A 15,975-nucleotide genomic window follows, 5' to 3' on the forward strand; every position below is an offset into this window, starting at 1 on the left:
AGTCAACTCCTAAACAATTTTTTTAGCTTTAGCTGTTTTAAGGAAAATATTAAAGATGATCTTTTATAATTCCTTATATAAATTTTTATCAATTATTTTATCAAACAACACTGTACCTCTCCCATTTATTATCAATCTGTGGAAGAAACACTGATAATCTTTCCATTTAAAAATCTCTACCGATCTGTGAGAGAAATAAATTAAGTAGTAAACTTTCAAGAGATTTGTAACCATCGCCATCAGGGATGCTGAGAATGAACATGTTGGTGGCATAAAAAGCCCATGACATAAGTCATTCCGTGGGAAGTATCATTATGTGTTCAAAATTGCGTATCTCAAACCTGTTCTCTTTATATTAAAATGTAGATATTGGAAATAATCTTAAAATTTTTAAAAAATTAAAAATAAGTACACATTTATCTACTTCAGATAGAAGCTGAACCAGTTTCTATTGTAGAATTCAATATATCACTTCACAATTGAAACAAAATTATGCAATTTATTTGTGAAATCACTTTGTTTAAAAATACCTTTTGTCTCAAGAATTTCAATCATTCATCTTAAATTTTAAAAAAACTCAAAAGAGCCGAACTATATTAATTAAAAAGCAAGACAGATGAGTTCATGGTTGTTATCTAATCCTACCAAGTTCAGTATCTTAGATGCAACAGGAAGTCAAAATAGTACAACATACAAATCAAATAAAAGACAAGTTCCTAAAAATCTATCCCCAGGGAGAGGAGACTATGACTTGGCTTTAAATTCATCACTATCATATATTTATTCATTTAGTTATTTATCTGCTTATTTCTGTTTAGATTATTTCTCTAATTATACCTAGTCTTGCCCACATGATATTCATGTCTGATTTTACAACCCATTAATCAAAGCAAGTCAACTGAAATCTCTTGGCTATATTTGAGCTGCTATACGTATGTGGCAGAATTAAATATTTCTGTTCAATATACTTTAGTTACTAACAAACCAAACACTGTGAAGGAAATGTCAAAAGATATCATTTAGCATAGTTAATGACTATGAAGTCACTGGATTTAATTAGCTTATTTAGTACTCTAAAATGATTTTGTATTTAAAGAAAATTAGGTCTTTAAAGAAAAGATTTCAGGCTTTATGTTTCAGAACTTCATATTGGGGATAGAACTTTGCTGAAAGACATTTTCCAGGTAGTCTAAGAACACTTTCCTTTAGATTACATAAAAATAGGACACTAACTTGTCAAAAACTGGCATCCTCACTCAGATGATCAGATAAAATAGTTTCACACAAACTAATGGCTGTGATGCTATGGGAAGATCCAAAAATATACAAAGTCACCATAAATTATAATTTGGAAGATCATTATTAAGCTATTAAAAATTAATATAATTCCTTCAAATGAAGAGTCAAATGTCAAAATACTACACAGCTGTGTGTATCATAGATGTCAGAACTTGCAGAGAATGCTATGAAAATGAAGAAAATAATTACAAGTAGCATTTTAGTAAGTTTAAAAGTAATTCCAAATTTATTAATATATTAAGAATCTCATATAATACTTTAAATCATACTTGTGAAATTGCTGTGTTAAATTAATATCCTTTTCTGTTGTCCTAAACATTGTGTTAGGGTGATGTTTCTGAAACTGATTATATCAAAAAAGGTTTAAAAGGTTTATACAGAGAAGACATTAGTACTAACAGTATAAGAGCCACCATATGGCTTTTTAGAACAACTTCTTCCTCTCTTCTACTGCTTTCCTTTGTCATTATATTTGCACAACATTTTTACATGATTATGTTGCTGACACTTTTGCTGGTAGCTACCCCTACCCAACCTTATGAGTAAATTGTTGTTTTATTTTTAGCACTTTTTTCCTCTTAAATGGCATACTTAATATAAACAAATAGATTTATTTCATGTTGAGTGGGTGGTTTAGAGTTCAAGGCCAACCATTAACACTAAGAGCCAGACAGTGTACATTTCATCTAGATTTTCAAATGTAACTTCACTAGGTAACTAATGTTTTATTAGTTGGAACCCAAAGAATTCACAAGCTAAAGAACTCAAATGTCCATGGAATAGACACAACTATTTTCTTCACAGTAAAGTCAAGGAGGTGGAACAGTTTCTGAGAAAAGATCAGTTAAAAACAGATATCCTACAAACTAAATGGATACCAAAATGATTTGTTCATTGTAATACTTTTCTTCCCAACACATTTTAAATATACACATCACACTTTACACATAACATACTACAGTCTATTTATTTCATTTTTTAACTATGGGGCAATATCCTTTAATGAAACAAAATGATTCACCTAAGCGACTGTCAACGCACAAATTATCTGACCTGCTCTCAAGGTCCCAATGAAAATTAACTCTGAAGATGTCAACAGGAGCTAATTTTTTGTACTTCTTGGTATATACCATTTAAATTCTTAAAAAGGAAAAAATGTGGAAATGTTCATTATGGCAGAGATGAAAGGAATCAAAACTACTAGCTTATACAAACACCATATGTGCTACAAATCGAATAAAAATGATGCTTAAAAAAAGGAAGACTTAAAAACAATTCATCCCAGGGCGGGCGCCGCGGCTCACTAGGCTAATCCTCCGCCTAGCGGCGCCGGCACACCGGGTTCTAGTCCCGGTCGGGGCGCCGGATTCTGTCCCGGTTGCCCTTCTTCCAGGCCAGCCCTCTGCTGTGGCCAGGGAGTGCAGTGGAGGATGGCCCAGGTGCTTGGGCCCTGCACCCCATGGGAGACCAGGAAAACCACCTGGCTCCTGGCTCCTGCCATCGGATCAGCGCGGTGCGCCGGCCGCAGCGCGCCGGCCGCGGCGGCCATTGGAGGGTGAACCAACGGCAAAGGAAGACCTTTCTCTCTGTCTCTCTCTCTCACTGTCCACTCTGCCTGTCAAAAATAAAAAATAAAAAAAAAAATAAAAAAAAATTCATCCCTAAAGTGAAATGATTTCTATTTTGAAGTCAGTATACTTATGGCCATTGTAATTATATCTCCTCATAGAATGTGAGGAATCTGCAAACAAGTTTCTAGCCTTCCTGTTGCTGTACACAGTACTCTGCTGCCGCTGTAAAGGCATAGCAGCACAAATGTCTACAAATGGGTCTAATACAGTTCTAAATGGAATATATGGGAAATGCTCTGAACCAGGTTCCAGACAGATCTTCTGATCCCAGATCTGCCATTACAAATGTATGATGCCTGTCCAAAAGCAGAGGGGCTGACCATCAACCTTTGTGAGTAACTCAGCTTTTTTTCTGAAAAAAAAAAATAAATAAATAAATAAAACAGATTTGGAGTCTGCAAAGATATTTTCAAGGCCCCAGAACTGGTATAGATTCTAACAATGGGCTGATATATATTTATGTACTTATATGCACATATCATATACTTATATGAATATGTATATGCATTAACAGGAATAAATATTTTCTTACATGTATTTATCATAAATTTTAACTGAACACCTCAAAACATCCTAAATAATAAACATAAAAACTGATCTACTTATTTTATCTGGAGCACTATATACAAGCATTCAAATATCCATATGTAATTTTGTACACAAATGTATGTATCACAGAAACTGTCAATATGTCCAAATCCTTCTCTGACTTAAAGAGCAAAACTCTGAGGATTAATGAATCTATTAAATTTATCAAATTGCATAGTAGCACATCCATTTTCACATTATAAACACAAAGTTTCAGCAGCACACTGAATCAATTTAAAGTGTTCAATAAAAAAGCACTCTTTCTGGATTTTCCAGATACCCAATCAGTAACACCAATGAGCATTACTGATTTACTTAGGAATGAACCATAGAGGAGTTTATCTTTATATACAGCACATAATATCATTGCTAAAATGTCTTACCTTCCAGGTTTGGTGCTGTATTTTTGTAGTCGTGCTTTAACTTCATCATACGTGAGAAATGCCATGTAACCCGGATGTGTGACAGCTAAGAAATTCCAATTCCGTAAAATAGAGCCCCATGGCTAAAAATATAAATTTTAGAAGATATTATCTAGAAAACATCAGCTGTCAATTACATGCCAACCCATCATTTAACCACTTAGTGAAACTCTCCAGGATATTTTTAAAGTTAATATGAGCTTATATGGTTTATGTGAACCTTGGGAATCTAAGAAGAAAAATGCAACAGCTTATTCTTTGTTAAAGAAATGTGATTAGGAAGTGCTATGGTTTGTCCCCACTGAAACTCAGGTTGAGGCTTAATTTTTTAATACAGCAGTACTGGGAGTGAGGGAAAGGTAGTTGGTGTTTGGGTCATGGAGTGGGGCCCTTGTGAACACCTGCCCCAGAAGTGAGTGGGTTCTCTTTCAGAGGCAGGCTAGCTGCTGCCACAGGTGGCTGTTACAACGCCAGTTACCCCTCCTGTTTTGTTGCTTGGCATGTGTCTGCTTTGCCCTTCTTCTTTCCACGAGAACAGTACAAGGGTCTCATGAAAAGCTGAATAGATGCCCAGACTATGCTCCTGGACATCCTAGCAAAAATAGTCCTCTTTTAAAAATAAATTATCCAGGTTCACGTTTTCTACTAGAGCAATGGGAAATGGACTAAGACGCACAGAAAACAAATTCCTTAAAAATAGAGAAGAGGCAGCAAAAAGGAAAACCACACAATCTCTTCTGTACAGATTCTATTCTCAATATAGCACTTATGATCCTTTTGACACATAAATCACACAGCTCTTATGCTCAAATATCTTCTGTTTTTAAATGGAAGTCAGTTTTTATAAGGACAAGGTCTTGATCACTTGGCCTAGTAGGGTCTGCCCCACTTCTCTTTCAGTCCCCATCTTCTAGCCGCTCCCACTTTGTACATCTTCTACAGCCTTGCAGGCCTCTTTGCTATTGGCTGGAATACAGAAGCTCCCATCCACTTCTGCACCTTTGTACTTGCTGAGAACTTTATCTCAATTTCCTTCCCTAAATACCCATGTGACTCCTCTCTCTAAGTGACACTCCTTCAATGAGACCTTCTCAAACCAGACTATCTAAAACTGTTACCTGTTGTCATATTCCTTATCTCCACATATATCTACTGTGTTAGTACTGCCTCTCCAGGTGTCTCACCGAATACACTAAAAAAAAACATAAAGAATTTAGGTGTTTTGGCAAAGGCTATACATTAGACCAGAGCTACCTAAAGGCAAGGATGTGCCTGTTTTGCTCAATCCCTTGCAACACAAAGACCTAGTCACATAGTCTGATCCACAGTAATGCAGAAAGAACTGTGTTTGATCAGTTCCTCCAAATAGTGACTTGTCTGAAGGCCGGTGTTTCTGCCATGGTAACAAGCTATTATATTCACATATGGTTTATCCTTACACGATCATAAAATTAGGAAAAGTTTATTTAGGATTTAAACATAAGTTACATAAGAAACCTTTCAAAAATATCGGGATTGCATCAAAATATCAATCTCACTTATCTAATCTGTTGTCCCTTCAGTTACTATGGCAGGAGAAAAAGGCCATCAATGACAGAAAAATGAGCTTGAGGGTGTGAATGAGTATCTGCAGTATTTTTCAGTTGGAAGCTACATTTGTTCCAAGGAATTGGCAGCACACTCTGTCTATTGTGCCAGATTCTAAACTCCTATCTTGTATGTGAAAGAGAAAAAAAAAAAAAAGGTATTTTATGTTGTCAAGTTCAAGGTGTTGAAATAGTCTTCCTAGCCACAATTATTGGTAGAGAGTTCCTGCTTTTGTTTGCTTTGAGACTTGTTCCTCATAATTGTTAAGCAACTTTCAAATTTACAAGGCGAAATTCTTCAAGAGTTACATCCCTTGAGACAAAGATAACAAAGGAAAGAACGATTTAGTAATAAAGATGGTTGTTGTTGCTGGTTTACCTACTTATTTATTTATTTATTTATTTTGGCTTTTTTGACATTAAGAAAAAAATCTTCTGGGTATTTCCCCATCATACTAAAATACGTAATCGTAATTTTTAAAGGAAATCTGGAGAATGCTAACATGAGAGGTTCTGTTTATATAATTGAAAAAAATGTTTTTAATTTTCTTCTTAAGGCATGACTAAATATTGCATAAAACAATACTTGGAAACATATGTTAAAAAAAACAGAAATAATTGTTCATCTAGACACTGGGTTTTGTTTTTTGTTTTGCTTCTTGACTTAAAAAGAATAAGGATGGAAAGAATATAAAACAAATATTTCAGTCATTTCCACACAAATTAATTGAAGGGTTGTTGAACAATACTGAACTTTATAAAGAGTCAATTCACAGATTAAAATACGAGTAAAAAAAAAATGAAACTGGAGTTTAAAGTCAACTGCTGCAGTATTAAGCAACCACTGGTTAGTACATAATCCAGAAGGCTAGCTCCTAATTGCAAAAATATTTATGTAATAGAATGAGTCTGTGTACTACTTTTCTTGTTAATGCAACCCACTCAGAACAGTCAGAAACATGTGGTACTTTTGCATTTTGTTTTTCTTTTTAAAGTATCTTGCAAACTAATGGCTAAAAGAACACAAAACAAAATGCTTTGGAGAATAGGAACTATATTCAGAATTTGTTTCTTAATGGAATTATTTTCTCCACACATGAACACAAAACTATTTGGAGATATTCAAATGAGTACAGAAATAATGATGTAAATTAAAGAAATGAGTCTCTCCATTCTCTCAAAATTTACTACTTTCAAGAGCCAATTACTGACTTACAACTTAATTTGGAATAAGAGGGCCCTTGGCTTGCTTGCCCAGATATTCTCTATAATATTTAAGTTATACAAGTTTCATGTATTTCATATATATAAATTTAGGAACAAAGTGACACTTCCCCTCTATCCTCCCTCTCACCCACACTCCAACCCCCCCCCCACATTCCTACTTTTAATTTTTACAAAAAACTATTTTCAGCTTACTTAATGATCATTATAGTTAACCCCACACTAAGTAAAAGAGTTCAACAAATAGTATGAAGAAAATGAAAAAAAAAACAGCATAACATTGTTCCTCAATGGAAGACACAAGGGCTGTAAACAATCAACGAATCTCAGAATGTCTATTTCCCTGTAATACATTACATTGTCAGGTATATCTGTTTTCTATAGCTAAGGATTTTCCTCCTCTTCTTTTTTCTCCCTATTCCATCGATGCTATGTATTCCAGAGTCAGTAGGATATTCCCCCTAACAGGTCCTGCATATTCTGCAAACCCTGAAATTTAGTGCCCACTTCTCAACAACCCACTCTTAATAGTGGTTAAAATTTAAGAAAAAAATGGGAGCAGTTGTCAGGGAGAGAGAGAGAGAGAGAGAGAATGGAGAAACAAAATTCCTTGGAGTCCATTCCAGGACTTCAGCACATGCCAATCCTAGCATCTCTCAAGTATCTGGAGAGGAGAAAAAGAGGAGGAGTGAAGAAGAAATGAGGGAAGTAACCATATAACTATAGCAACAGCTTTCTGATGACGCCCTGGCATTTGTTCAAGTTTGACTTGGAAATAAGGAAGAGGGAAAAGAGGAGGAAATCTTTCTTATTCATTCATTTGCTATGCAATTTCAACCTCATCTCTTGGCCACTGACTCCATCTTCGAGCCTTTATGCTAATTTCTCTACCTCTGAACTCAAATCCTGAGAGTGTACTTTACTGTCAGATTCACTCTGCTAAATACCTTACCTCCACCCCAATAATTCAGCACCAGAGGAATTCACTGCCAATTAATCATCAATATTATGCTACAGTAGAATATGTTTATAAAGTTACAGTATTAACTTATACTTTTCATACAGAATATATAAACATATGAATTTTATAAATTTAAGAAAATTATCACTCAATTTGTGAAGTTTTGTAAAAAATGAAAGATTGCCAAGTTCAAATGCAGAACTAATCTCACCATATGTTAAGGCAGATGTATGATCATGGTCCAAGCATCTGAATAATGAGCACAGAAACAAAACAAAGGGAAAAATCTCAAAAAATAGAGAGTTCTTCAACTACTTCTGGAATTTTGTGTTTCTTAAGAGATTGGGCATTCTCTAGCTCATGTAAGGTTTGGTTTACTTTACTTTTCATAGTAATTCTACTTTAAAAGGTGTCTTACATCTCTCACCTCCGTGAACAGAAAGAATGTATAAAATACCTTCTGAGGTTTAAGATTACTTTAGCTGTTTTTAAAGTAAAACAGCTTATAAGAAAATATGTGCCCATATTAAGCAGCAGTTTGGGTAAGCATTTAACCAACATTAAGTCACCCTCACACTTCTAATATATTAACTCTGAGGCATTCTAGCACTTAATACCCATGCTCCCAAGTCATCCTGGCTCCCCACAAAAACACATAATTCCTAGAATGAGCAGTTCGGTTTAATGCATGAAAATTACTTTTGCAGTCTACATTCACCAGCTCTGAAGACGCAAAGCCCTCACTATCAGAATGTCTTCTACCATGATAAACAGAAGAATGTACTGTAAATTTATCAGAAGTCTTTAAGGAAAGGAGAGCTGCAATGATGAAATGATCAGTATCAAGTAATAACTTTTTTTCTAAAACTATCTCAATATCCTTAAAAAACAGACAGCATATATTTACCCAGAGAATAATGACCAAACTACTATAAACTTACAAGAAGCAAAAGCATGCTTCCTGCATTAATTTATCTGTTTTTTATCTTATACATGTGGTAGAACTATGACTTTGAAATTGTAATGAAGTAAAATGTACCCTATGCATGTTGGTGACAGAAGTTAATTTGTCTCCTATTAACGGGTTTTTTACAAATTAAATGCTGTTTTCTTACATAAATGTTGTTTTCTTACATAAGTCAGTCACTCGATCCTTGCTGGCTTGTGCCAAGCAGAGTCATAAATCAGACAAGTAAAATTCACATAGCAGGGAAAACAGAAAACCTGCATTAGACTTCAACATTTATTGAAAGCATGTTTCAAGGAGAATAAATCTTACTTCAGATGAAAATAATAAAAATTCTATCGGAATATAAGTAACCCTGGTTTCTGATCAACTTACCTCACTTGCTATATAATTTGCATTGCCGGAATCACCAGAATAAAAAGACACTTTCATTTTCTAACTACTTGGGTTGAATTCCATGTCAGTGGCACAGGCAAACTTAAAACACAAATTTCAGTTCTCCACGTTCAGTGTTAATTCCATTAAGCCAAGAAAACACCAAAATGACCACATCCATGGAATGTTACCTACTTCTGAGGACTATGTGAATACAATTATAAAGGACTGATGAAAAAACAAAAATGGGCAGGTGGTAAGAACAACAGTTAAGATGCACTCCTCCCAAAGGGCTGACACTGTGGTGTCACACTGTGGTAAAACCATTGCAGGGCCCACATCCCATATGGGCGCCAGTTCGAATCCCAGAAGCTCCATATCTGATCCAGTTCTCTACTAATGTGGAAGATAGCCCACGTGCTTGGGCCCCTGAACTCACATGGGAGGCCCAGAGACTTCTGGCTCCTGGCTTTGGCCTGACTCAGCCCCAACTGCTGCAGCCTCTTGGGAAGTAAACTGACAGATGAGAGATATTCTCATTCTCTCACTCTCTCTCTCCCTCCCTCCCTGGAATCCTGCCTTTCAAATAAATAAATAAACCTTAAAAAAAAAAAGACCCATTCCTTATCAGACTGCCTGGGTTTGAGTTTCAGCACTGCTCCCATTCAGCTTCATGGCAATCAGCACCTTAAGAGGTACCAGGCGATGAACTATTTAGTCCTGCCATCCACGTGGGATATCTGGATGGAGCAAGGGGATCCTAGCTTTGGCCTAGCCAATCCCACCTGTTACGGGTATTTGGGGAATTAATTAGCAGATGAAAGATCTATATATTCTTTTTCTTTTATCTTTTCTCTTCTTCTCTCCATTTATCTTCTTTCAGATAAACAAAACAATGAAGAAATAAAAATTAATACTATAAAACAAAAATAACAGAACAGAAATGTTCACCTCAAAGTTATTTATATTAGCAAAAAGAAAAAAAAATTCAAATTTTCAAAAGCAGAGTTTTGTGAAATTAGTACTGACACAGCTGTATTTTTTTTAAAAGATTCATTTTATTTATCTGTAAGCTAGAGTTACAGAGAGAGGTAGAGTCAGAGAGAGAGAGAGAGAAAGGTCACCGACTGAGCTGGTTCACTCAACAAATGACTGCAACGGCCAGAGCTGAGCTGATCCAAAGCAAGAAGCCAGGAGCTTCCTCCGGGTCCCCCACATGGGTGCAGGGGCCCAAACACGTGGCCCATCTTCTACTGCTTTCCCAGGCCATAGCAGAGAGCTGGATCCGAACTGGGACTTGAACCTGTGCTCATATGGGATGCCAGCACTGCAGGCTGGGGCTTTAACCCACTGCGCCATAGCACAGGCATCCTGACATACAGCTTTAATGGAATATTATACTGGAACCAATAAATGAAAAACTATTTTGCTGAAGAATATTTATTGACATGCAAAAATGTTTATTATATATGGTAGAATGTGCACAAGTAATCTTTAAAATAGTAGGCTCCACAGTATATTCTTATACAAAACAGTTTGAAATTTCTAAGTTTTCTATTTTCCATCTCACAAAATGCAGAATACACAGGGAGAAGGTAGAAGGTGGAATACATCTCTGGCAGTGTATTGTATTTAATTGCATTAAAGGATAAGGATGTATTGTATAAGTTTCTGGGCTAAAAGATCTACAAAGCAAAGTGAGAGACTAAATAAATAGTTGAAATAAGCAATTTAATATTCAGCTCTTTCTATGCAAAACTAACAAGCAACTACAAGGTTTGCAGCACCTGATAGTCCAAATTTATGCCAAAGGACTCACTTTAGACAAATAGCAAAGAGAAAACACTTACCAACAAGAAAATTATATACTACCAAGAATGAGACTACTTTTCATCTGTTTGTACATATGTGTATGTGTATGCAAGAGAGACAGAGAAAACATATCACACACACACACACACACACACACACACACAGGGAGGACTTGAGAAAAGGATGGGCAGAGAGACTAAGAAGTATAAAGCTTACCTGAAATAGCCTGGTGAAAATGTCAAATTCAAAAACTGAAATGTAATCATTGCAAGTTAAATCAATTGTTGATTTTAGAGCCATTGCTTCCAAGCCAGAGCTAATTTGATGGACTTCATGAAGGCACTGTCTGAATACTTTCCACGGTACAATAGTTCTGCACAAAGGGAAGAAAAATGAGTAATTGAATCAAGTGTCATTTAAGACATACCTGCCATGGAAAAGGCACAATTCAATTATAAAATTAATATAATTGTATTTGCATTAAAGGATAAATAGTTGAGGATGTTCATAATTCAGATCATATGCGGTGGACTCTGCTAAGTTGATAATTTTGCATTTGCTAAGAATATGACAAAATTTAAATCAATTTTTCCTCAGTCTTTTTTTTTTTTTTTTTTTTTTATCAAGATAGCTCTAGAAATACATCACTAAGAAGATGCTATGGTCAAAGTTCTATGTGTCGGCTAGTGCCGCGGCTCACTTGGCTAATCCTCCACCTGCAGCACCAGCACCCCGCGTTCTAGTCCTGGTCGGTGTGCCGGATTCTGTCCCAATTGCTCCGCTTTCAGTCCAGCTCTCTGCAGTGGAGGATGGCCCAAGTGCTTGGACCCTGCACCTGCGTGGGAGACCAGGAGGAGGCACCTGGCTCCTGGCTTCGGATTGGCGCAGTGCGCCGGCCATAGCGACCATTAGGGGAGTGAACCAACAGAGGGAAAACCTTTCTCTTTGTCTCTCTCTCTCTCACTGTCTAACTCTGCCTGTCAAAAAAAAAAAAAAGTTCTATGTGTCACAGCACTTTCATTTTTGTACATTAAGGTTATTTAGCTATGAATCATAATTAAATTCTTCCTCTATTTTCTTAAAATAGTCCTGAGATGATGATGGGTCCACACAATAGCAGGGGACCTTTATTCAATGCACAAAATAATAATGTGTATACAGCATTTTAAGAAAGTTAAGGTCAGAGGTCATAAAAATATTACTCCCATCACCCTGATGTTTTCCACAGAGATCAACAACACACACAATCTAAGCTTTCATATCAGTACACAGAGAAACCTTAGTTTTTAAGATAACTACAAACCGCTACCTCATGCCTTTAGCCAAAATATGTTAATCAACTTTTTTTATTAAATATATGCAAAAACCTTTAATAGTTAATGCAATCACGTGAGTAAAAATCTTAGAAGAGTCTACAATAGTCCAGGGCAAGGTCTCTCCCCTTAACCAGCCCCTGCCTGACCAGTTTCCAACATTCACTCACTCTCCTCTACACTATACAATGAGTAACATCTTAAGCATGTTTTAGCTAACCTTTCTCCATTTAGAACACACAGTAAGAACTGGAAAGGCCTTTGCCTAAAACAGATGAAACCATTATTTTTTAAATTTTTAAAGTGCAGTTCTTAAAATAGAACAGCACAAGAACAATAGTCATTCTCTTAAAAGACAGCAAATACTTAAAGTTTAGGTTTTCCTTTACCAATTTCTCTTGAGAAATATGAGATTCCTGCAGAATGGACTGAATTCTGCTTGGTCACATCCTATGCCAAGCTTCCCAATGAGGCATCACCATTAGGTACAACACTGATATTCATTAACAATCATCTAAAGCAGTGGTTGTCAAACTTTAGCAAACATCTAAGTCATCAGAGGAGACTGTTAACACGGAGACTACTGATACCCAACTGAATATATTCTCATTTGTAGGACTGGCATATGGCCTGAGAATTTACAGTTCTCTCCAAAGTTCCCACGTGATGCTGATGCTGACGATCTAGACACCTTGAGAGTCACTAATCTATTAAACAATAAGTTAAGGCAGTGCTGGGAAATATGACCATGGAAATACAAGATAACCATCTTTGCGCATGAAGAACACAAACATTTGGGGTAGAAATAAAATTTGTAACATTTAAAAATTATGAAGGAGGTGGATATAAGAAGTGTTAGTTGATGGATAGAAAAAAAAGGCCTGGAAGAATCTAGAAAAGGCATCTGGGAAGTGGCAGGAATGAATCATAAGAGTGGCTTGCATGACCAGGCTGTATTTATAAGAAAGTTTAGGTTTAATGTACCATCAAAAGAAGAAAAATATGAGGCTTAATACCTCAGAAGGCTCTTCTCTATGTATGAACAAAACAGGAAACCACAGACAACTAAAGAGAGACACCACATCAGACGCCATTTAGAAGAAACTGACGTCAGGCTCTGATTAGGTTAACAAAATGATGTGTTTTAAAAGAACAAGGAAAATTTTAATAACATTAGAAATCTATTGATTTATAGTAAAATATAAACATACAATTATGTCTTGCTTCATTACATTTACCATGGACATAGTGCCAAAGAAGCATATTTGTCTTTCCCAAAGTAAAGTCTCCACTATTCAACACATAAAAGGGACATGAACCATAATATTCAGAGTGAAAAGAGTTAATCAAAGATCTACTATACCATTGAAAAATGGTATTGATGTTATCTTTGGTCTAGAAAAGCTACAAAACTTTTCTTTTTTTGCTTTGTGTAGAAATTATAAAACATAAATAAATTGGCCAAATATAAATGTCAGGATTTTTTATACAAAGGATAGAAACAAAACCTAGCAAAATAGATACCTTCAATATGTTGCCATAAAAAAACTACTCGGCCGGCGCCGCGGCTCACTAGGCTAATCCTTCACCTAGCGGCGCCGGCACACCGGGTTCTAGTCCCGGTCGGGGCACCGGATTCTGTCCCGGTTGCCCCTCTTCCAGGCCAGCTCTCTGCTGTGGCCAGGGAGTGCAGTGGAGGATGGCCCAGGTGCTTGGGCCCTGCACCCCATGGGAGACCAGGAAAACCACCTGGCTCCTGGCTCCTGCCATCGGATCAGCGCAGTGTGCTGGCCGCAGTGCGCCGGCCGCGGCGGCCATTGGAGGGTGAACCAACGGCAAAGGAAGACCTTTCTCTCTGTCTCTCTCTCTCACTGTCCACTCTGCCTGTAAAAAAAAAAAAAAAACACCTACTCATCTAATATTTAACAAGCATCCAGAATATAACTTCTTTTCCCACAGCAACTTATAGAAATGTGCATACACACTTCTACAATTTTAATCTTACACATTAATTCAGAATAACAATTTACAACCAGGAAAGCATGTCCACAGTACTTAGGTAAATGAAACGATTACAGTTCACTTGTGATAAACTCAACATCCGAACAGGCACTCATGCAATGGAACTAACTCCCTGGAATTAAGAGAAGTAACATGGATAAAGAAGCTAAGGCAGTACTTGGTTAATTTATTGAATGCAAAATTTATGTAATAGATACTACTCCTTTGATCACGTTGCCAAAACACCACCCCCAGCCCGACCCCATGTGTAGGAGGTGTGTATCTAGTGGGCAGGAGTCCTAAGGGAAGGGGGCTCCCTGGGTGAAGTAATAGAAGAAGAAAATAAAGATGCCTTAAAAAAGTAAACAAAAAAAGCATTGTTCAAAAATGACTGCACATGGAGTCTAAACTTTCCAAAGAGAACTGCAAATTGCTACCACGTTCTTTCCTGTGTGGGGAGAATGGGGAGAGAGAGAAGGGATTTTTCACACCCTTAATTAAAGTCCAGCAACCGGACAGCAGTGATTTCTACTTCCTCTTTCCCTCGAGATGAAGTAAGAGGAAACATTAGTGGGAAATTGTTTCACAAACATGTACAAACTCCAGTGTGCGGCCAGAGACCTGGGCAAAGGCAAAGCAAAAGAGAAATGCATGGAACAGAATATAAAAGGGTCTATTAGGTTTCAAGCACTGGGGCTGGCATGGTGGCACAGTAGGTTGATCCTCCGCCTGCTGCGCCGGCATCCCATATGGGCACCGGTTCTAGTCCCAGCTGCTCCTCTTCCCGTCCAGCTCTCTGCTGTGGCCTGGGATAGCAGTGGAGGATGGCCCAGGTCCCTAGGCCCTTGCACCCTCATGGGAGACCAGCAGGAAGTTCCTGGCTCCTGGCTTCGGATCCGCACAGCTCTTGCTGTTGCGGCCATTTGGGGAGTGAACCAACGGAAGGAAGACTTTTCTCTCTGTTTCTCTCACACTGTCTGTAACCCTACCTGTCAAATAAATAAATAAAATCTTAAAAAAAAAAAAAAAAAAACAATTTCAAGCACTCACCAATCCAGAAATATTTTAAGTTGTTTATTTGCAATTTAAATTACAGTCCACATTTACTGCAAGTTCAAGTGATTTTACAATACACTGAAAGGCACAAACAACCGTCAATCCACAAAGAATGAAAAAAAAAAAAAAAGCGATCGGATGGGCACTGTAGCCCAGTGGGTATGGTGTTCCTTCCTATATCTGAGCATCTGGCTCAAGTACTGGCTCCTCTGCTTCCAACACGGCCTCCCGCTAATATAGCAGATGATGGCTCAAGTACTTGGTTTCCTGCCTCCCATATGGGAGACCTGGATGAAGCTCCAGGCTTTGACTTGGACCATAGTAAGCTGTTGTTTGGGCAGAAAGGAAGCAAAGGTTCTCTCTCTCTTATTCTCTCTCTCTTTGCATCTTCACATAAGTAAATTCTTTTTTTAAGTGACAGTTCTCATACCACATCATAAGAGAAAGACATCAGCATACAAAGCTATATTATAATTCTGTTAGTCTGACTATAAAAAAATCAAGAGTAATTATCTTTAAATGGCTTGAAAACCAGAGTACCCTTTCAGAGAAAACAAGATCACACACAGGTAAACAAAGCTTAAAAGGTATCAGCAGGTCAGCAACTAACAAATCATTGGATCAGCCAGGCTTGCCTCATTCTGGGTAAAGTGAAGCAGTACATCAGATACACTGATTTGAAAAATCCTCCAATCTTAAAATAAAATAAAAGATAATTACAGATGGAAACTTTTTCTTGA

General features: G+C 37.0%; 1 protein-coding gene across 14 annotated transcripts in view; it reads right to left on the reverse strand.

Annotated features, from left to right (window-relative positions):
* CBLB (Cbl proto-oncogene B) overlaps positions 1-15,975 on the reverse strand; it is a 234,226-nt gene that overhangs the window by 94,256 nt on the left and 123,995 nt on the right. For all 14 annotated transcript variants that reach the window (XM_089330699.1, XM_070072025.2, XM_002716724.6 and 11 more), the window contains 2 exons: positions 11,082-11,238; positions 3,902-4,023 (listed from right to left, as the gene is read on the reverse strand). In XM_089330699.1, coding sequence (XP_089186825.1) covers positions 3,902-4,023; positions 11,082-11,238 — 279 coding nt within the window. The remainder of the gene's footprint in view (positions 1-3,901; positions 4,024-11,081; positions 11,239-15,975) is intronic.

This window comes from Oryctolagus cuniculus, chromosome 4 (assembly GCF_051225735.1).
Source record: "Oryctolagus cuniculus isolate XC-2025 breed Fujian yellow rabbit chromosome 4, ASM5122573v1, whole genome shotgun sequence".
NCBI classification, from domain to species: domain Eukaryota; kingdom Metazoa; phylum Chordata; class Mammalia; order Lagomorpha; family Leporidae; genus Oryctolagus; species Oryctolagus cuniculus.